Here is a 22,959-nt window from a genome sequence, read left to right on the forward strand (position 1 = left end):
CCAGTAGTTCTACAGATCGTAGATGAAAATTCTCTTAATTTATTTCACCAGTGTATTACATTTAACTCCACGCGAATAACCCTATAAGTTGTTGCTGTTGAGATTTATAGCACTTGATCGATAGTCACATCAGAGTAAGCTCACGAAATTCTTCGTGGCAAGGAGTCAAGATTGTGCCTGTCGTGGTAAGAGCCTCGGGCACCGTACAGGTGACACTAAGACTTTACCCATTTCCACCCCCAACTTTGATGGAGAGCATCCCGCGGGAACGGCTCCGACGGTCTACCACCCCCTCTTCTCCTACCATCAACCTCTCGAGAGAACTTTCTGCTCGCGCATATTTAAAGTGCTTCCCTACTTTACAGACGCTATACATTTACAAATATCCATTCCTACTCCGGAATTTGAACCCGGCCCTTACGTACAGCAGTCAGCGTCGCTAAACACTACTCCGGTTGGGCGGCTTCCTATAAGTTCGTTGTAGATACAATGAGGAAGAGGGGCTTTAATCAAGTTCACAAAGTTTTAAACAAATCTCAATACGATGTTTAGGCTAGAAAATGTTTTCTAAGAGTAAATATTACTATCTAATGTAATAAAATAGGAAACGGTAACAAGCATAAATGATTTTTAAAATAAAAAAACTACCTACTTCTTCGTTTCCATTGATGAATGAAATCCTAGATCTTCTTTGTCGAGCTCTCAGATAACGAATAAAGATATCCACCGTAGTGAAAGTCAGTAAACAATTTCTTGAAATAACATTTAAAAAGTGCGGATAAAAGGTAGCATTTTCCAGATTTTGAAACCTACAAAAATTGTACCTCGCTTTTATAAACCTAAAATATTACGAAGAAATATATAGACAAGTAAAAAATATTTTTTTTTCCTATTTGATTATTTAACAGTTGATTATATGACAGTTAGATAACTTAAAATGATTCATAAACAGGTATTATTACAGTTCAAAGTGTGCGAGTTCATCACAAATTCATTTTTTATATACTTACAATTACAAAAATGTTTTAAACGACGCAAAAATTCACATTTTTTAGCATTTTAAAGTTAAAAAGGTCAGTTTTATGAAAATTATGAAGTATAATTTTTGATACTGTCTCCCGATACCGAGTAAAATGTTTATCTCATTCTCTAACGCAAAAAGTTAATAAAGTCAAAAGATTATATTCAGGAGCTGCACATAAATTGAAGAGTGAAATGTGTGCATGTGTACGCAACTAAAAATAGAATACCAATTTACGTAAAACGTTTAGAGAGCGTTTCATCGTAGAAGCGTGTTCATCTTCTACTCCTCAGTTGGAGAAATTCAAGAGGTTACTATAGCAATCTCCGCGCTGTGAGATCAAGCACTGAACTGGTAAAAAAGCACTAAAAAAATGTGAGAGGAGAACTGGGTAGTGAGAATTATAATTCAATCTACTTAAAGCTGCACTTCCTGTTGTTAAAGACAGGGCAAGACTGGAATCAAAGTTGTATGATAATTACTCGTTATTAGGAGGATGAATTAAATGATTTAGGTGAGCAGGTCACATGAGACAGGCGCCTGGACATAGTTCGATGCTATGTATAATATAGTGAAAAAATTGATAGCAATTATGACTACATTAGGTGGTAATTCAGAATAGTATAGCACTCTAAATGCAGAGAAAAACCATAAGTCAAGCCAAAAAATTTCTGATTAGTTACTGAAGAAACACGTTGAATTTTGGCCGCAGAACCGACGAGGAAAACAGGTGTAACAGCGAAGTCAGGAGCAGAAAGTTTCTACTAGGCTGAGAGGAAGGAGTTAATAATTTTATATTTAGAAATTGTTATAAAGCAGGAAAACCAACACGAAAAATCACTGAAATAATATTGCCTTTGCTTTCGTGAGAGTGTTGCACGTACGAAACTTCACAGAACACAGAAAACGCAGGTATGTTCGAACAATTGCTTGAATTAGCTGTGAAATTTGAAATTCGGCGTATTTCAAATTAATATATCATATAAAATATGCGTAGGCGGAAGTATGAGGAAGGATTTAGTAAAACTTTAGTTGCAGAAATAGGTAATAAGTCTCACGGAAAAATAATAATAATAATAAAAAAAAAAAAATCTGATGTGGACGTACCAGACTTCCTTGCACACCCTATTAAATTATACGCATTTTTGGGTGCATTTCATTTAAATTTATTCCTTCGAATTATTCTAACTTAATTAATCGATTTCCGAAGCAAGTTGAAAATGACACCAAATTTTAATTAAATATATTGGTTAATTTTTGAAGTCCGGGCCTTCAAATATCTTAATGATTTTTTATTTTCATAACGCGTAAAAAAACTTCCCCAAGTATAAGTATGGGAACCGGGAGAACGCATAAAAGTCAGATTTCATTATTTCATTATTTGTCAATTTCTTTTTTAATCTGACGTTGCCAAAACATGAATATTTTCGCCATTGAAAACACTTCTGTGACTGGAAGCTATGACCAACTATGACCAACGACTATGACCAACGACTGCGAAACTAAATGATCAGGTAATACTTTTACACCATATTGCTGATTATAAGAAGAGAGAGAGCACAAATAGATGTTATAGAAGTCCCATATACAGAATTTCAACTTTCTGCGTCTAACTGTTTTCCAGTTATGGGAGATACATACATACATACGTACCAACGTCACAAAAAATTTCCTTTCGAATCCATTTTAAATCCACTTTACAATCTGTTTGGGAAAAGAGGAGTTTTTCATTCTATCCTTTCTTTATTCTGTCTGTATAGGGTCACGAAAAAAAAATCGTCCATATGTATTCGGGAACGGTAAAAACGGATATTCCGCTGAAAATTGATACCCGAAATTTTTAGCGCTTAGAATACTTCCTTTCTTTCGTATAACGAACTAATAAATAATGGTCAGCAGATTTTTTGTTTGCTAGGTGGCGATCGTCAAAGGGTTTTGATAAGAGAGTGGGCGGGAAAAATTTAACCTTGAAAAGGGATACTGACTGTCAGAAATGTCATTCTCTCCAAAGTAAAGAAAAAGGCCTCTCAAACTCAACTGAACATGGGATTAGTTAAAAGCATCAAGCTTCCAGATATCTAGCTCTTGTTGAATGAAATCCCCTCAGTATTTTTCTAGACACAGGGGCGCAGAGTAGCATTTTTTGGAAAAGCAATTTTTTTCCCTCTCCTAATGGCCCAGTTCGGCTTGGAATCTCCATTGGAGTGGTGGTCACTTTATTGTGGAGGCACCTAATAGGTGGGCCACCTTTGCCTCCTATGAACGGACGGACCTTATCCGGGATTCGAACCCGGGTCTTTTGGTATTGCAGTCGGTTCTCCTAACCACTATACCGTCTGGGCAGCGAAGTAGTTTAGAAAATATTATCGAAAATATATAGATTGCTTGACGTCATAGAAACAATGATAATAAAATCGCAAGGACAATATTATTAATGTGTACGGCGTGTGATTTTTCAATCCGCAAAGTAAGAAAGAGCACCATAACGTAGTACTTTTCTTGGTTAGAAATTCGTAGGCCTAGATCGTTTATTACTAACGTCTGCTCATTTTTTACTAATCATAGCTGAATCAGCCATTTATTACTAGCTAAATTTATTACTAACTGAATCCGACATTTACTACGAACTGCATTCATAATAAATAAATTACAATTAAAAAAAAAGAAAAAGAAAAAGAAAATCTGAAAGGTTTCAAATTTTAAATTGCGTCCAAAGGGGAGTTTTTTTTTTACATTTTGTGTGTTACCTTGATTTATTAAATATCACGTTCTTCGCACTTAAACCATGAAATTAATTTCAACAGCAATATCGGAAAATAATTTTAAATTAAGCATATCTTTAGAATTTCCGATACACAGTCTCCCGCGCTGGAAATAAAAATAATATTTTTTTCTGTATAACGCTGACATCGCTCGCTTTGAAATCCTTGAGTTTGTTAATCAAAAATGCGTTAAAGTTTTACAAAATATGAAATCGATAATAAAACAAATTCCAAATTTCGGCTTGATTTCGGCAGATGTCCATATTCGCAGGAGGATTACGTCATTCAAAATTGGATGGCTCTAGGTACTGTTGTTTTATCACAATACGAGAAACATGCATGCAGTTATACAGATTCTTCATTATTTAATTTCTTCAAATATAATACGAGGCGATAATATTTGGTGGCAACGATTTGAAAAGTAATACAGCCTTTTAAAGGTTTCGATGCAAAATGCCGAAACGAAATTAACAGTCCTTCAAGACAAATTGCCCCTTTGGACTAAAAGTTATAATTTATGAACTAAAAATTTATTACGAAATCAGGTATTTTTCAAAAATGGAAACAATTTAAAATCTCGTACTTGGCCAGACTACATTCATGCATTTGGGTGACATAATATTCATTGTAACACAATTGACTTTCGATACTTAAAATATCAAAGAATGAAAGAGAAATATAGATTAAAAAATTAAGCTATTAAAAATTACCCACCACTTAACATGGCGAAGGAACTGGCACCATTTTTTGAGTTTGTGCTTTTATTATATAACATTCATTAAAAATTTTGCTCACATAGCAGCGCACTTATTAAATTTAAGAAAGAGAAAGGCCTAGATTACACTTGGTAAGCGGGAGCGAATACGGCGTTTGAGAAATTTAATGTGGCATTAATTCAAGTTCTGCCTGGTCTTGAAATTTCCTTATTCAAAGGCAACGTAGAAATCACCACAGCAGGTGGATCTGATTTTTCAGTAGGAACCGTGCTTATGCAAAACGAACAACCGGTAGCACATTCTATCGTTTATTAAATATCAACGGACGATATTATTTTAGCTTAAGCTGAGCGAAACATTTGTGTACTTTTCACTAATTTGTGCTTTAATACAATTTGTTTATTAGAAATTGAAATCGTTAAGTTCATAATATGTTTCAACTTCATATCTGTCTTGTAAGGAATTGTAGCATTCCCTTTTGCGTACTCTCACAGTGCATAAATGGTAACACATCCGGCTAGCAAATGAAAGATTTCTGTTCGAATATCCACGACAGCATATTCTATTTTCAAGTTTCTCGCTTCGAAAATCATTAGTTCCTACGGTGGCAGCCGAACGAAAATATTGTTCATGATAATTCGTTACCACAAGGATTTGGTTGATTGGGTCTTATCCTTTAAGCAAGGGAAAATATAAGTTATAGTAGCATATCCAGCTTGTGTTTTCTAATGATATAAGAGGTTATAACAAGATCAGTGGTTAATACGAGCAATAGCATAGTTGGAATTTTACGCTTCTCACTTTGAAAACCCTAATAGACTCTACAGTGGTGCCAGAACTAAAATGGGGTGCTTGGTAATTCCTCACCACTCAGGCTTGATTGATTATATCCCATGCCCTTTCCTAGTCATGGGTACAGAATATAAATAATTATTGCACTTCTTTGTGTAAGCTTTCGCGGACGGTAAATTTAGGGTATTTAATTAGTAATTGGGACATTCATATTATTTTCAGTTTCGGTTCACTTCTTTCAGATTTTAATGATACCACTTTTTAACCCACTGGAAGTGTTTTTCTGCAATACGGATATCCGATTGCAAGTTTTATTAAAAATTTTTAATGAAAATGGTATAAAAATTGACGCGAATTTTTCTGTATCAATAATAATCATAAGAAGTAAATAGATACTCTACCTTATTCCAAATAGATTAGGCACTATCAACAATAGAATATGCTGCTGAAAGAAAAACCCTGAGTTATTATTTGATTTATAGAAAGGAAAAGAACATGGATTTTAACATATATGAAAAAGAATCTACAGTAGGTGCCACTTAATGCGATTATCTGTCTTCAACTATGTCTCATTACGTTTGTTCATGCTATCCTGTTTTGATAGAGTTGACTGAATGATAATATTGTACTTAGGTATGATCCCATCGAGAGGTAAGTAACACGATTCAGCGACAGTTATGAATGACCACTTCCTTTAGAATTCCACAATAACGATTGGCGATTAGCGATCGTTGCCAAAATTTTCGCCAGCAGTCGACGGGATAATATGTAAGTACCGATAACATTAAACGATGAGAAAAAATATCTTTCAGAACAGCTATGTAAAATCTCTAATTTAATATAAATACATTAATAAATAAATATTTTCACATAATTTTAACTTGAAAAATGCTAACATTTTTTATGAGCTGTTCATAATGTCTTTATTCACTGCAAAGAGAACATGCAAATGTAAAACTGAAAATTAAGCAAAAAGGGGGAGGGGTAATTTGGCGTAGATTTTTTTCACAGGCCTTTTTTTAAGGACCAAATGAAAAATAATTCGGCGGATTTCCGTCCTTCCTTCTCCTGAAGGAAAGGGATGTGTGTCTGATCATCCTCAAAATCGGTAGAGTTATTCAAAATCTAAGCTAACAACTAAAGTTGCAATTTTTTTCCATCTAGTTTTAAATACTTGGCTAAAAATGAAATCAAGCAGTTTGGAGACTGAGCGCCTTATTTGGCGACTTTATTAAAAAAAAAGAAAAAAAAAAAAATTCTGCGATACTTTTATCACATTAATCAAATTGTTGATCATAATAAGCGATGTATTTTCCATGTTTTCATATACAAACGGGCGGGACTTCGGCAATTTGACAGCGATCCGAATGATAACATCAACCACGGTTACATTAATCGGAATCTAATGTGCAAATTATAAGGTACAATTTTAATTGAATAAAGAAGTGTTTTTATTTATTGAAAAGGGTGTAAAATAATTTTATCTGGTACTTATGTGTTAAGACAACCATCTGAGTAGAAGTCGCCAAATTTCAGAATGCGCCAAACGCTGGCACATAACCATTATTCAATTTTCACAAACAACATTGCCATTTCCGCATGCGTCTTTTTTATTGCACTCCAAACTCCAACGTTTTTTTATAGAAAAAGCGCAATGAAATGTATTTATATATTATTTTGTTAAGTTGACGGCTGAATAATTAAAGATATTAATTTAAAGACTAAGATAAAGAATTCATTGCGTCATGTTAATGCAATAATCCAAATAAATAAAAAATGGTTTACTTACTCATAGTACCAAAGAATTATTTATTTTATACTAACAGCTACTAAATAGGGTCACTTTTGCCGAGATCAAAACTGTCAATCAAACACAAAATTTTTACAAATAATAAGATACTTCTTAAAGTTCTGAATGATTGCAGAGAAATATGGAAAAATTCGAAATCCTTCGGACACCTACATCATCTTTAATACTCACTATTTGAACACTTCACGAATAAAATCACATCTGAGAAGCAAATGGTTGAAATTTAAGCAGTTATTTATCACGCAGAAAAGAAACTTCTTTGTCCAAAACACAGTAGTCTTCAGCCGGATGAAACAAAATGATACTCATAATATTCCTCGTAGCATTTTTCATCTAAGTGGCAGGGTAAAGCCTGCAGACTTCAAAAAGACGGAGAGATGACAAAAAGTCTTAGAAAAAATAGTGATTATCTCATCCAATTCAGTTTTTATCATGTTTTTGCACTGTTTCGTTTGTATTAATAATAAAAAAGGCAGAAATTTCTAGATCACATAATAATTGAGGTGAAATTTTTGTAGATTTAGTTTGGTTTAATTATGATATAAAGCATGCGAGGGCCTTTTTTCCTAACGAGAGGGATGCCTTCGTAGAGGTCTTAAGGTAAACTAGTTCATATACACGTTGCACTTGATTAACACCACAAAAACGTCTATGAAGCCAGTCCATTCGCCTGGAGTAGAACACAGGACAAAAAAAGAGATCTTTATAGTTTTAGATTCTACAGAAAGACTGTCAAGCAAGAAAAGTAAAGAAAATAATTTGTATTTCTTTAAGAAGTTCAAAAAATTGACAAAATTAGCATTAATTTTCGAACATTAATGAATTGTGCAATGAATATGCGAAAATGTTTTCTTACTTCTGAAAGTGCCGCTATAATCTCCATCCAAGTAAGAGATTCGTTGGAATTTTTTTCAAAAGAATTAGCCATCTGTCTCAGTTCAGCGCCGACTCTTGCCAAATCGTTTCGGGATCTAAAATAAATTAGAAAAAAACTATCTAAAGTAGAATCGCGTTATTAAATTGGAAATATATGTCATAAATGTTGGACATAATCATGATAAAATATTAAGAAAAGACACATCTATTCGTTAGGGTCAAATGAAGAAGTAACGACGACGGCAAAGCTCAAAACGTTGTCAGTAAAAGTAAAAACTTTGTAGTTGTATTAATCCTTTAAGAATGATCTACAGCAGTGGCCTCAAACCAAAATTGCATGCGGGCTGAATGCATGATTTGAAATCAGGTAACAGGTTGGAATTATTTTTAACAAAATGAGAATGAATGTACAGAGTTTCCGAATCAAATGTACCTAGTTTGGAAAGGTCGTTCTACTTAACAGAACGTTTAAATGCATAAGAAAACTGTAAAATTAGGTACCAATACTCACTAAGGTTTTATTAAACAATCAGTACAATTCAATGCGAGCCTTAGTAGCCCTGAGAATGACCAGCCGGTAGTCCAGTTCCAGTTATATGGTCTTCAATATTACGGATGTTCCCTGAGTAGACCTGAGTTCCTGAGTTTGTCTTTCACATAGCCCCAAAAGAAGAAATCGATAGGAGTCACGTCGGGAGAGATTTGTGGCCTGGCAATTGGACCAGAGCATCTTATCCATCGGTTAGGAAAAGTTGTATTTAAAAATGCACGAACATGTTTACCCCAGTGAGGAGGGGCTCCATCTTGTTGGAAGATACCAATGCGTTATAAATGCTGCATCTGTGATATTGCGTAAATTTGTAACATGTCCAGGCAAATGCTTCTCGCACAGATGTCTCAGAAAAGAAAAATGGTCCTATGGCTGTGTTATGTGATAGAGCACACCAGACATTGATTTTGGGGTTACTTCGGTCCGATTCATGTAGTGAAAGGGAATTTTCTGAGCCCCAAAATCTGAAGTTGTGCTTATCAACGTTGTTGCTAACATGAAATGTAGCCTTATCTGAAAAAAAAAAAAAAAAAAAAAAAAAAAAAAAAAAAAAAAAAAAAACGCGGTTTAGAAAATTATGTTCATTTTCGATGTGAGATAACATCTCCACAGCAACTGCTGCACGCTGCGGCCCATCATATGGTTGCAATTTCTGAACAGTTTGCATTTTATATGTATGCATCCTCAGTTTTCGATGCAGCACATCATGAATAGTTGATCATTCCTGAGAGAAGGCACAGGCGGTGACGCCGATTTTTCCGTTTGTTAGCTCAGCAAAAGCGCAGCTGAGTCAGACGCGAGAAAAAAATGTTGTCACGAAACTCTACGAATTCAGCTCCCACATGTGGCCAATATCACCTTCGTAGCGCTAAAACTTTGCTTTAATCGATTGTTCAAAATAGTTACATATTATTCGGACACCCTGTATATATATTACATTATGACTACCCCTCACCTAGAGCAAGGAGACAAAACCACGGCCCACGAATGGCTAATGCTGTACTATAGAAAGCTCCCATGTACTGTTGTTTCAAATGTTGAGTGTTTAGCGACATAATGGGAAAAACAGCTGATTTATCAGATTTCGATAAAAGTCAAATCGTTGTAGCTCGGCACCTGGAAACCTGTATTTCAGAAACTGCGTATTTTGTGGCCTGCTTACCTGCAGCTGTTGTTTATCGAAAGTGGTGTATGGATGGTGAAACGACAAATCTGTCGGACAACAGTTTGTTGTCCACAAGGCATTGATTCCAGAGAAAGGAGACTGTTACGTACTACTTGCCATGACTGAAGGACTACAGCGGCCGAAAACACCAGCAGCTACTACAGTGATGACCCAGACAGTATGTCTTAATATACAGCGCAGCACCCAGTACTGTGTATGAGACTCGAATCGGATGCCTGTGCTGATGTCATATCACAACTGTAAACAGCCAGGTCACACCGCGAATTATCGCGGGTGTCCTAAGTTTCCTAAACCTTATAGAGATACTTCTGATAACGCTAAAAATGTTACTGATTCTGTTAGTTCAAGTACTAAGAATGAAAATGTTATTACAAAACCTGTCACCTCAGGCGTTAGCTATGCTAGCACAGTTAAACGTGGTTTTTCTGTCCCTACTGACAAGCCGGATAATGATAAATGTGTAAATAAGGTTAAAAGTGTGAAGGATGGAGCTAAAGACTCTGGTCTTGCTGCTGTTATGGACATACTCAAACTCATAAAAGAGTTAGTTCATATATTCAAGGATCGTCCTGTTGTTAAAATAATTGATAAAATTACTAAAAAAAATGCCAGAGCTGCGTGCAGCTGAACATACTATTGATAAAATGTTTATATTAGTGGATATCTTTGAAAATGTATTTGGCACTAAATGTACTGACAATGAATAGTGTTGTAAATAATTTTATTTTCTTCATCCTAGTTTAAAATATAGATTAATTCTTGTACTTCTTTGCCTATGTATCTGCATGCATTGTATTGATTTGTCTTTTCTGTAAATATTAGCACCGTGAAACTCACACTTCCTTATGCCTAGTTTGTTTTTTCTAAGTGTATTTTCTTCATCTGATCTATTTTGACTACAAGTTACTGTTTTTTTTTGGTATCATTTGCAACAGCTTGTACGTTCTACAAGGGGTAGGGTTCACGATAACCCTGGCACCTTGGTGTTACACCGTTCCACTGGAGGCCTTCTTTGAATTTTGAATTAATAAAGGGTTATTTTCACCCTTCTTCTGCGTTGGTTGTTTCTTCACGCCTGTGCGAGAATTCGCCAGGTCATTGTAGGATCTAAATCTAGTTTGTGTGGAACAAGAGAGAACGACCCTATAAAACTTTTTAATCATTAGGGAAATAAATTTCCGGTTTTAATTGGCATTTACCTTTAATTTTTTAAGACAATATTATCAATTAAGCGTTATTTTTTGTGCTGTTTCAACGGTAATTTGAGATAGAGATACACTACCTGTTTTGTCGGAACTGCGGAGAATAGACGAAAATCAGAACAGACTCACGAGGAAGACTTAACTGTCTTCGTAGCCCACCCTAAAATAGAACATCTATATGAAGAGATCTGAGAAGAAAATTGTAAAGAGTGCAAGTTAATAATAATAACTGAGAAGAAAAGTATAAATCACTTGTTCGAAAGTACAAACATACTTACAGATATTGCTGTGTCAGTACAAGAGTGCATCAATAAAGCGAGTATTAATGTTATCATTCATTGACCAATGTGGCAATAAATAGATGTCCATATTAAAAAAATCCCGAAGTGACTTTTTTTGGATTGTCAGTCACCACTTCAAAAGACAGCGAAATATTTCTTTGGATTGTCAATCATCAATTAAAAAAATAGAGAAATGTTATTTCACCAGTTCAAAAAGTAGCTAAATATTTCTTTGGATTGTCAATTCAAAAAATAGCGAAGCATTTTTTGGATTATCAATCCCAAAACATATTTCGCTTTTTCTCAACTGATACTCTTTTTTGATTGGTAAAAGATAGTACCAATTCAAAAAATAAAGAAGTATTTTTTTTTTTTGAATCGATACTATTTTTTGAATTGATACTCTTTTTCATTGGTTTTTCTTTTCTTTTTTTTTCTTTATGCATTGATACCTTTATTTATTTTTTGATTTTTCTGTATTAACTTTCTAGCCCCTGTCCTTCCAAACTTGAAAACACATAAGTATTTATTTAGATTTAGGTACATATACATTCATTTTTTTATTAATTAAGAGAAAGCATAAAAACAATAATAAATACCAAAACTTCAATAAAAGTAGTTTTGTATTCATAAACTAAAAATAAATACTGAGCAGTTAAAAAAAAAAAAGGTTGACCTCCTCCCCCTTGAAACTCTATGATATTATCCATGGGGTGAATTGTGTCCTGGTTGAGAAACCCTGCCCTAACGGCTGGAAAGTGTTAAACGTCGTACAAACATTTAAGAGAGTATCAAAAACATCATCAGTATTAGAAATGCCAAGAATTGACTAATAGATATGAAAATATTTGCGCACAACTATGTATTTACGCAGTTTAATAGTTTTAGCATAACAGTACTTCTGCAAGTTGCTTTTCTCGCTGAACTTCATTGCTGTTCGGTGTGCTGTGTCGAAGCGCGTTAAGAGGTGGTGTGGTGTATTTAATTATGGCAAAGCACACTAGGGCTATGTCCCTAAGGGGAGGGATGCCTTCGTGGAGAACTCTTTAAGGGAAACTGGCTCGTATACACGTTAAACATGGGGAAAACCACGAAAACGCCCATGCAGCCAGCCCGTTCGCGAGATTCGAACCTCGGACCGAACTACCAGTGTTCAGCGACTTTACCGCTCGGCCGCTGGTGGGCTCGTTAAGAGGTGGAATTTTTAAATTTCTTATCCATCTTTTCCAAGCAGAGAAAGAGTAAAATTTTTTATGGAATCACGTGGTACGTTTATTTCTCCGTTACGTTTTTGCTTTTTGACATTGATGGTTTTATGAAATTTTCTTAGAAATTGTGGATTTTAAAAATATTTTCTGCTTTTCGTTTAAATATGAAATATTTGCATAAATTACACATAATTGTTTTTCAGGTGTATATAGAACCGAATACATTTACACTGATATGTTTTTATACATTTTCTTTCCAGGTGTGCATGGAACTTATAAATTTTGTTTTGGCCGCAGCACACTCGCCCACTCATCTGGAGGATTGCCTGGTAGTCTTTACAGAATCCCTGTAGAACATTAGATTAACATTCTAGATTATCATTTTATTTATCTTTACAGAATCTCAGTAGCACACAAAAACATATGAACTGATATGACGCGACTCAAGTCATACGATGTTTCTCGTCTTGAATATGAAATTTCCTAAATTTGTCTTGTAGAGTTACTAGGATTTTTTGAAGGAGGAGACGTGAAAAATGTGCAATGCCATCGCCAGGATTCGAACCTGGACCTCTCGAATACGCACCGAGGGTGCTACCGTTACACCAGGAAGGCCTACTGGAAAGACGGAGGAAATACCTTATAATCTTATACTAATTTAGCACTTAATGTATAATCAAGAATTGAATTTGTTAATTCACTCCTACGTCTATGCATTGACTATACATACGTAATGTACACTGCGCAGAAAGAAAAGGGGGGGGCAGATTTATATGTCTCGTTTCACTCTGTAAATTCAAATTACGTTTTTCATGTCTCGAAAGCACGACTTAGGATATATATCAGATTTATATATAGCATTGTTCTAACATAGGTATTTTGACACAAAATCGGACGTTTTCTGAAATAATACATCAAATGTTTTCCATATTTCGCTCCTAAGACTCAATTTATGCCCAGATTACATTTTGTAAAATTTTGTGCGAAATTTCCATAAAAATTCAAATATTTATCTAGGTGAATTTTTTTTCAGTTTGGCCAAGAATAGTTCACTTGGCGAACTTCTTAATATTTATGGCAACCCATTTTCCTTTCCCTTCCATTATGCCGGAGCGGAAAAAACTGTTGTTTTATCGCTTTTAACAAATATGCCAAATTTCAAAACGAGCCAACATATAAATTCACTTATATCTTCGAAATTTTGAATAAAAAATTGTAATTTTTTGCAGGTCTGCTTAGAAATACGTCTACCTTAAAATGATGGTAAAAATTTCATAGATCATAATTCAGAAAACTTTTGAAAAATTTATAAAAATTATTTAAAAATACAAATTTTGAAAATAAATCATTAAAAATAGGTGAATTTTATTTGGAATGAACCTGAATTACGAAATGTGAAAGGAAGAATCAAATAAGTTTAATAAAAAAGAGACATTAGTAAATATATACTAAAGTAAATTAACATAAAGGAGCTAAAATTTTGAGAGATAATATTTTAAAAACTACTCGTGCGATTCTTACAAAACTCGGTAGTTTGGCGTAATTTGAGTCGTAGAATCGAAATCTGGAAAAAATTGGTATATTATTTCAGAAAAATTCCGATTTTGTGTCAAAATATTTAAATTAGAACAATGCTATATATAAATTTAATACATATCCTAAGTGGCGCTTTCGAGACATGAAAAACGCAAGTTGAATTTCGTCAATCGGCCCAGTAGAACGGGAGATATATCTCCCGTTGTACTGAGCCACTCATGAGTTCTACAAAGTAGTCAAACAGCTGCATGAACAGGCCAAGCGTTATACAAAGTGTTATACAAATTAAAGGGATGATAGCATTCATCCAGAAGAGCAATAATTACCGTAGAACATAGAGTCGCATTCCTCTCTGACAGGCATTAAGAGGTTTGGCTTGGTTTATTTAATTACGGCAAAGCACACTAGGGCTACCTGCCTAAGGGGAGGGATGCCTTCGTGGAGGACTTTCTAAGGGAAACTGACTCGTATACACGTTACACAGGGGGAAATCCACGAAAATGGCCACGCAGCCAGCCCGTTCGAGGGATTCGAACCTTGGACCGAACTACCAATGTTCAGCGACTTTACCGCTCGGCCGCTGGTGGGCCGCAGAAAAGAGGAATATTAGAATTTCAACCTGAACTTAAACAGTGTTGGGAGAGCGAATGAACGAGACCAAAATTTGTACAATCAGTTTAATGAAAAACTCGCAGTGTCTCAAGTGTTAATTCGAGTTCAGATTTTGATGGTATACACTCAAATGCACATCTTCGGTTGGTAAGGTCTCAACTTTGCAAACAATTGCAACAAGTTAATTATCTAAATTATTAGGCTAAAATTATTTATTAGCGGAAAAACTGCTACCTTGATATCAAGTATCCAAGGTAGCAGTTTCTTCCCCCTTCGCCATCTTCTATCCTGTTACCCTAAATTTACTGTTGAGTCCTTGATGTGCATTTGAGTGTTTGCCATCACAGTCTGAGCTCGAATTAACACTCGAACGCCAAGTTTTCGGTTTTATCCGTTTTGTGCGCTCTCTGTGAGTTTTGTTTTAAATTGTTGATTGTACAACATTTGGACTCGTTCATTCGCTCTTCCATCACTGTTTAAGTTCAGGTTTAAATTCTAATATTCCTCTTGTCTGCCTCTCAGAGGGGAATGCGACCCTATGTTCTATGGTAATTATTGCTCATCTGGATGAGTACTATCATCCCTCTTAATTTGTAGAAACGATTTAGAATCACCCTGTATAGACTTGAAGCGATTTCATTCAACTTTGTACGATTTCCGCTTTAAAACTTCATAGACACACCGTGTATGTTAACAATAGTGTAGGATTCTAGACCATGGAGATTAACTTGTATATGGTTCTGTAATGAATGATAGATTTCCTTACTTGTCTATTTAAGGCCGCCTGAGGCCAAATCATATCGTCAGACAACGACAGCTGGCTAGAATCTGTTCTTTGTATTGATTGATCAAGTTCAGACCTAGGAAATTCAAAAAGAGCAATCCTAAGAAGCAAAGCATAATATGAAGCTGACAAGATTGATAAATATTTCTATCAAAATTTACAAAATCCTGTGGAAACACATATCAGCTGCCAAACTATGCTTGCTTGTGACCTGAAATAAATATGATAATTTAAAAGACAAAACGTTTCTCTAACTAAAAATATATATTTAAAAATTCACACTTAAATATCAACTATATTAGGATTTTTTAACCATTCAGAGGAAGATGAAACTTTCTTACCTGTAATGGCGAAGGATGTTGCTGATATCTACACTCCTTTGCAAAAAAGTCGAAGCACCAAGAAGGACTTTTGCGATCGTGACGAAATTTGGTATGCAAAAACATCTTGATCGAACATGCAAATGATGAAAGTTTCAAGGCAAATGAATAGGAATTGCGATGGTAGCGGGCATTTCTAGCGCGCAATTCGCAAAGTATAAAACCAGTAACAGAAGCGGAAAATTTATCTTTTCTTGTTGTTGCCATTGTAATTCCGTAAAGAAGGAACTAAAGATGCCATTTCGACGATATAGAAGATCTTACAGACAGCTAAACGACTTCGAACGTGGTCGAATTGTAGGGGTGCGTGAAGCTGTGTGGTCATACCGAGCAATAGGCCGCCACTGCTGTGCAAAGATGTTGGCAGATATGTTTGCTAGAAGGAAATTGCCGAAGAAATGAAGGCTCTGGAAGGCCAAAGAGCACAAATGCGTGGCAAGATAGGATGATTGTTCGCCAGGACGAACCGCCCCAACGTCGACTATTCAACGCATTATTCAACGCATTATAGCCACGCCTATGTCATCCGTGGTACAGTCCACCATCTCACGGTCCTTGTCTCGGCGCTCACAGAGACCTTTAAGACGTTTGCCTTTGACCCCAAACATCGGAGGAGTCGGCTGGAGTGGTGTCGCAGCCGATCGTCACGGCTGCCATCAGACTGGCATCATATAGTGTTCAGAGATGAATCCCGCTTCACTCTTGAAGCAGATGACCATCGCGTTCGTGTCTGGAGAGGACGGGGTCAGCGATCCCAATCAGCCTTTGTTTTACAAAGTCATACAGCCATAACCCTTGGTGGAATGGAGTGTAGCGCTATTTCTTATGACAGCACGTCATCTTTAGTCATCCACCGTACATCTTTAACAGCTCAACGATATGTTGATACCATCCTGCATCCGGTTGCATTACCCTTCATGGAACGTTATCCAGGTGCCATTTTCCAACAAGATAATGCCAGGCCAGATATCGTTCGTTCGTATACCTCTGGACTGTCTCAGTGCGGTTGATAATCTTCCTCGGCCAGCAAGGTCACCAAACCTTTTACCAATCGAGCGTGTCTGGGACATGGTAGGCCGCCAGATTCGGGCACCACAAAATATCGCAGATCTGAAGCGACAACTGATGAATACCTGGCAGAATGTATCGTAGGATGACATTAGGAACCTCTACCTTTCCTTGCCTCGACGAATTCAAGCATGCATTGTCGCCAGGGGCGGTTCGATGAACTACTAATTTGAACACTCAGTGGGTGATTATGAGCCGTGAACAGGTACTATGACCTTGATTTTTTAATCATTTTATTATCTGTGTATGAGCTATACACATATTCAATTACATCAAAAACAACCACTTCCTTCTTGGTGCTGCGATTGTTTTGCACAAGAGTGTATATGAACGATACTCTCATACAAAGAGAATCATACTAATTCCCTCGGCATAAGTTTTTTTAATTTATGTTTTAGAGTACACTGCACATCGGCGTTAAAAATGGAATTTTTAAAAACAATATGTTTCTTTAACATTTTCATTAATATTAAAATCCACATTATCATATTTTCTAAAAGCAATAGTTCCAGCTTATTAAAAACTTCCATAGTTAAGTAAAAATTAATTTGAGTAGAATTAAGCTTTATAAAGCAGTCAAAGAAATGACACGTCAGATGCATGTTGTATGACACATCACAAGAAAAACAAACTGAGAAATCAGAAAAATAATTTTACTGCATCAGTTATGCAAATTACAAAATTTTAGAAATGTTACTCTTGTAATAGCAACTAACTAGAAACTAGAACTAAACTAGAAAATTTTGACTAGAAAAAATTAGAACATTATTTCTTACAATGGATGCAACAAATCCTTGTAGTCGCGATCACGAAATAGCTTCACATGCTTCTTCTCAAGATATCGAGCGGCCAACGAGTTCCATTCCTTGTAAAGCGGCCAACGAGTTCCATTCCTTGTAAAACAGATTATATACTTGCGGAGATGAACTTTGCTAACTTTCGTAAATCTAAAATAATGATTATCTGCCTTGTGCATCATTAAAAACTTATTTTAGAAATCTTAGCTCTCAGGCATTTGTAAGAGAGTCAGAGTCTTCAGAGAGTAAGTGTCATGTGAATGCGACATGTATGAGTGATATCCCAAATTTAATCTTAGTGAGTAGGTATAGGCCCCATGCGCAAGTTGTGTAGAAAAACAGCATCCTCGGATTATCGAGGACCATCTGTGGGTTAGTGCAACCAACATTGGCAGCAGATCACATCATATAACTCCGATGAGTTTGCCCAAATGCCTTATTGTTCTTCCCAAAATGCCGATCTTGTTGAGTTGAGTCTTTGGTAAAATCTTGTACTCTGCTTGGTGTCTAACTTCGTTCACGTCCTGAAGTCTTATTCGTTCACGTCTGCTTGGTATCTAACTGCGTTCACGTCCTTAATCTAACCTCTGCTACACGTTGAAGCTTCTTGTTGCTTCTTGTAGTCTTAAGCCTGAAGATGAATTTGCAAAATAACTACTGGTGGATTGTCTTGGTCAACCTAGTATTTTTAAACCTTGTATTACAACCTTCTATTACTAACTTCCGCTGCGTCTTGGAGCTTTAATCTAACCTCTTCTGCATATTGAAGAAGGAAGCCTAAACGATCCTTCCTCCTGAGGAAAATGCCAGAAGTTGATTTTCTTTAGTCTTTTAATTATTCTTTTACATAAAGAATGATGAATCTCTCCTTTTCTTTCGTATTCCTTTTTGTGCGACATTAAGTTCTGATCAAAGATGATGACAACTTTTCTCAAAAGAACTGTAGTACAAGGGATTGAAGTAGTTAAGCTAGGGTAGGCTGTATTTGTTGAGTTTTATTGACAGTGATGACCTTACGGAACCAAGACCAAAACAATCGACAGCATTGTATTGCCATTTCGAAACATCTGGGGGAAAAATTTAAAAAATCATGCAGTTCTTACCTAAAAGAGGAGAAGATATGTGTGCCGCGGTTTAGAGATCACTTTTCGATCTTCCTCTCTACGCATGCAATTATTTTATTATAACATTGATAACACTTACAATTATTTGTCTAAAATATCCGTATGTGCAACATTGTCTCTGAACATCTTGGTATGCCTGAATGCCTTCTTACTGATCATCTTTAACTGCGGTGTCACATGCTTAAAGCACACTTGCCCGTAGAGCATCATTGAACACGAACCGCTTCTTCCTAGCACAGCTGATGAATTTGGCGACCCATGTCCTATCCACCCGCAAAGAAATAGTTCATTCACACGTTCACGAACAGAAAATTTGAAGTGGGTGGCAGCTTCATCCTGTTGGCAAACAACAATGTCATTGATGCCCAAATTTTGCAGCTGTGCAAAAAGCCAGTCAATTACATCTTTAAGTAACCAGAATCACTGAGTCCTCAAAGAAATGTGGACTAATGATGTGTTCTTCATTCATTCCCCCCCTCAAAGCATGATGTGTGGAGGATTGTTCTCAATTTCTTGGTAAAAATGTGGATTTTTCTTTGCCGATATGAAGATGATCTTAAAATCTGCGAAATTCGAATAGCACATTCATCGGAAAATAGAATGCACTTTCGAGCAGGAATAGTGCAGAACTTGCAGGATAAAAGCATCGCTGACGCATTAACTTTAATATATGTTTCTCATGAGGTTGATGGATAACTACAGCGGGGGGGGGGCATCCAAAGCATTTCCAAGGAGAAAAGCTCTTTTTTCCCATGTGATTAAAGTCTGACGACTTGTTCCTTACCAAAACGTTCACGAAACCTATCCATTACCTGCCCAAGATTTTCATTCTTGCGCTTCCGTTCATGGACCCACACACTTGGCATTAAGCGCTCCTCAAAAGTAAAGTCGCTGGTATCTGCCATTGTTCTTCACCAAGTACAGAAAGGCAAGATAATGAACTCGTCATCGCACAGACTTTATTCTCCTCCTCGGATAGTCAAGTTGACTTTCACATAAGAAGCACTGTTGTTATAGCAGTGATCAGGATGGGCGATTCAAATCTTAAATATCTTACTATCTTACAATGTTGGTCGCATTTAGTTCAAAGGGACTTTCTGGCCACATTCTAGTAGCACTATAATCTACCATTAATACTTTTGCTAATTATTTCGCATTGTGCATTAAACAATATCAAATCAGTACCAGATCAGAACTACTCAACTTTCTTGACCTGAAATTAATCAAAAAGACAGTGATTAATTGTGTATTTCCAATGTACTAATTAAACATAGTTAATCCTTTATTTTCAGCCATATTGAGCAATACTGAAATGTATCCAATATTCCACTGAAATAGAATATACTTCTGTATATAGGAAATTATTAGGAATATTTCAATATTAACAATATATTCTAATTAGGATTGTTTCAATAATCATTATTTGTAATTATAATTTGTAATTATTTGTAATTATTCTTATTATTCTCTAATATTCTAGCAATGAATGCATAAATGGTTAAAATATGTGATACAAAAATTATATAATAAAAAAACAAACTCAAATAGTAGACGCAAATAAACACCACAATCGGGGTAGGAATTTCCTATTTTGCATAGCATTTTCATTTATTTACTTATTTAGTTACTTATAAGCAAGAATTTCAAAGAGGCAAATCAGTATATCAAAATAAATATAAGAAATATTATATTTAAAATATACGGAATTAAGATCATATGTAACAAACAGAATAGTGTTTTACCTAATTACCCGTTTGGATTTCCTGTGCAGTCTCAACTGTCATTCAATATATTAGTATTCAATATCATCTGCATCAGAATTTCGGCACGAGTTTCGAATGATTTGTTTAGTTTATGTTGCGTAAGATCGTTTAGATTGAATTCACCAAAATCTGGTATGTGAATATGTCACCATTAGAGAATTTTTATGTGACAGAACTGTAAATATTATTACATGTTGTAGTGTTCATTTTAATTTTCTAACCCGTTATTTTATGTTAAATAACTTTTCCATCAAGCTTGATTTCATTTCCCAGCCAGAATGTTATTCTTGTCATTAAGCTTACTTACGCCGACTTCAACCAGAGCCAGCTAACGCGACTGTTAACCGGTGAAGCCGTTAGACTATACTTCATCAATTTTAAGGTTACTGAGTTAAGCCAAAAATGTTCGGTTCTGTAAGCACGAGTTGGTGTCGACTGTTAAACTTTACTTGAGTTAATAAAGGGTTCTATAAATCCTGCTTCTGATTTTGTAGTATTTTAAAAGACTTAGTGTTGGCAAAGAATACACATCGTTACAATGTAGTTATTAGGAATATTTAGGTACTTATTATGATTATTACGACGGTGGCGTGGCAAATGCGGTCAAGAGCAGGAGACTGACGTTAATTACGGAAGGGGAAAGTAAACGGTTGTGTCAGGGATCATAAGGGGAGATATATTTTTTTTTAAAAAGTGTTTTTTGGCTAGTTTATACATTCAAAGGAAAATACAAGTTACTCACTGAACTTCGCACATTAGTCTGAATAACCTTTAAACCCGATGAACAGTACATTTGTGTGACAAGGCGAGCTTTCTGACTGTACAATCTGTTTTACATTTAGCGAGCTTGTGCCGAATAAGTTTATTCGCTATTTTATGTAATTTCTGCAATATTTTGTAATTCTTTTATTTTTTTCATTTAAATTTTATTTTTTTAAAGATAATTTCTTTTTATTCACAAATATTTATATTTTCTATTTTTCTAATAAGTGAAACATTTAATTAAATTCTGATATTTTGTTTTCATAAGATAAAGTACGAAACCTTTGTTAAAATTTTCATAGCTCACTGTAGTTCAGTGACCGTATTTTAATGTGCCATTTTATTCGCGAGTCCATTCATCCGATTTGAAACTTGGGAATGAATTAGCAAATCGATCTTTCCATTCAATTGGTCCTATCGACTTGAATACAGTGAGCCTGAGTAAACGGGAAGTATCTTTCGTAAATATAAAAACCATTATAAGCGCATTTCTAAATAATAATTTTAAAATATAATTTTCACAGCTGTTTGACGCTGCTTTCATTTCTTAATTATAAATATAAATATATGTACTGAAAATTACGAAGAGAATAACACATACGTATCTGTTATTACGAGAATAAGTATTGCTAATGTATGCGATAGGGCTTGAAAACTAATTTTGATTCACCTTTCTTTTCTTTATGAATGACGAATATCTGTTTGCCATACACGTGATCAAATAGGGAATAAGTGTTTAATCCGTAAGATTATAAGTATTGATTAACATTTCATATAACTACTTTTAATTGAGGCTTTCTAAGAGCAACCCCCTTAATTTTGACTCGCAGCTTTTAATTTTAGACTAGGATATGAGCATAGAATCTACCTTTAAACAATGGGATTTTTTTTTTTTAAACACTGTGGCATGACAGTGCCTAGTAATAATAGTTTTAGCGTCACTAAGAATCATTTTCTGGATTCTCATATTGATTTTTTTCCAAAAGATATTAAAAGCTGCGATTGACGAGTATGAGCAATGCATAATACATACATATATAACGTAAGCATACCATAAAGAAAAATGAACCCCAACAAAAGCTGATCGACTGCTATTAAACTCTAAAGAGGGGTTTATCAGAGGGAAAACGCCAATTAAAATCAATTAAATTCCATTTAATTGATTTTAATTATTTATTTACTGTATCGATTTATTATTAATTCTAATGGATTGGAATATTTGAATATGAATTAGCTGAATATTTAAGAAAAATATTATGACTGCGAGAATAGGAAAAAAAACATTTTTTGAATATTTACTTTCCTATAGAATGCAGATAAATTCATTTTTACTCAATGAAAATCAAAATTTAGTAGCTAATTAATCTGTCCTGTATCGAGCACTTTAGTTCAGTGATCTGTATTAATGTGCGCTTTTTTTTAAAAAAATTTAAATGTTTCAAGAATAATTAGAAAAGGGCATAACTCTCTTCTTACTCTTAAATTCTTCAATAAAAAAACTGCATTTTCAGCTATAACCAAGTGAAATAATTTTCTAAATATAATTCAAAGCATGAAAAATAAGGTACATAAACAGCTTGGAAATGGAACTAGCATTGAGATTCTCTTTAAGAAATATGTTGAAGCTTAGCAGAAAGTCTACGAAATGAAGTAATTCCGTAAAATATTTTCTCTTTATGATTAAATTGCACTCAATTATACTTTATAAACGACATGTAAATACTATTTA

At 35.0% G+C, this 22,959-nt stretch overlaps 1 protein-coding gene across 1 annotated transcript in view; it reads right to left on the bottom strand.

Annotated features, from left to right (window-relative positions):
- LOC118189457 (uncharacterized) overlaps positions 1 to 22,959 on the bottom strand; it is a 67,476-nt gene that overhangs the window by 8,490 nt on the left and 36,027 nt on the right. Inside the window, exons 4-8 of the mRNA XM_035360057.2 lie at positions 15,319 to 15,412; positions 10,996 to 11,075; positions 7,958 to 8,072; positions 5,693 to 5,736; positions 653 to 839 (exon numbers count right to left, since the gene is read on the bottom strand). Coding sequence (XP_035215948.2) covers positions 653 to 839; positions 5,693 to 5,736; positions 7,958 to 8,072; positions 10,996 to 11,075; positions 15,319 to 15,412 — 520 coding nt within the window. The remainder of the gene's footprint in view (positions 1 to 652; positions 840 to 5,692; positions 5,737 to 7,957; positions 8,073 to 10,995; positions 11,076 to 15,318; positions 15,413 to 22,959) is intronic.

The sequence above is a fragment of the Stegodyphus dumicola genome, chromosome 2, assembly GCF_044657685.1.
Source record: "Stegodyphus dumicola isolate Sdum_Otavi_A_Nest chromosome 2, ASM4465768v1".
In the NCBI taxonomy this organism is placed as follows: Eukaryota; Metazoa; Arthropoda; class Arachnida; order Araneae; family Eresidae; genus Stegodyphus; species Stegodyphus dumicola.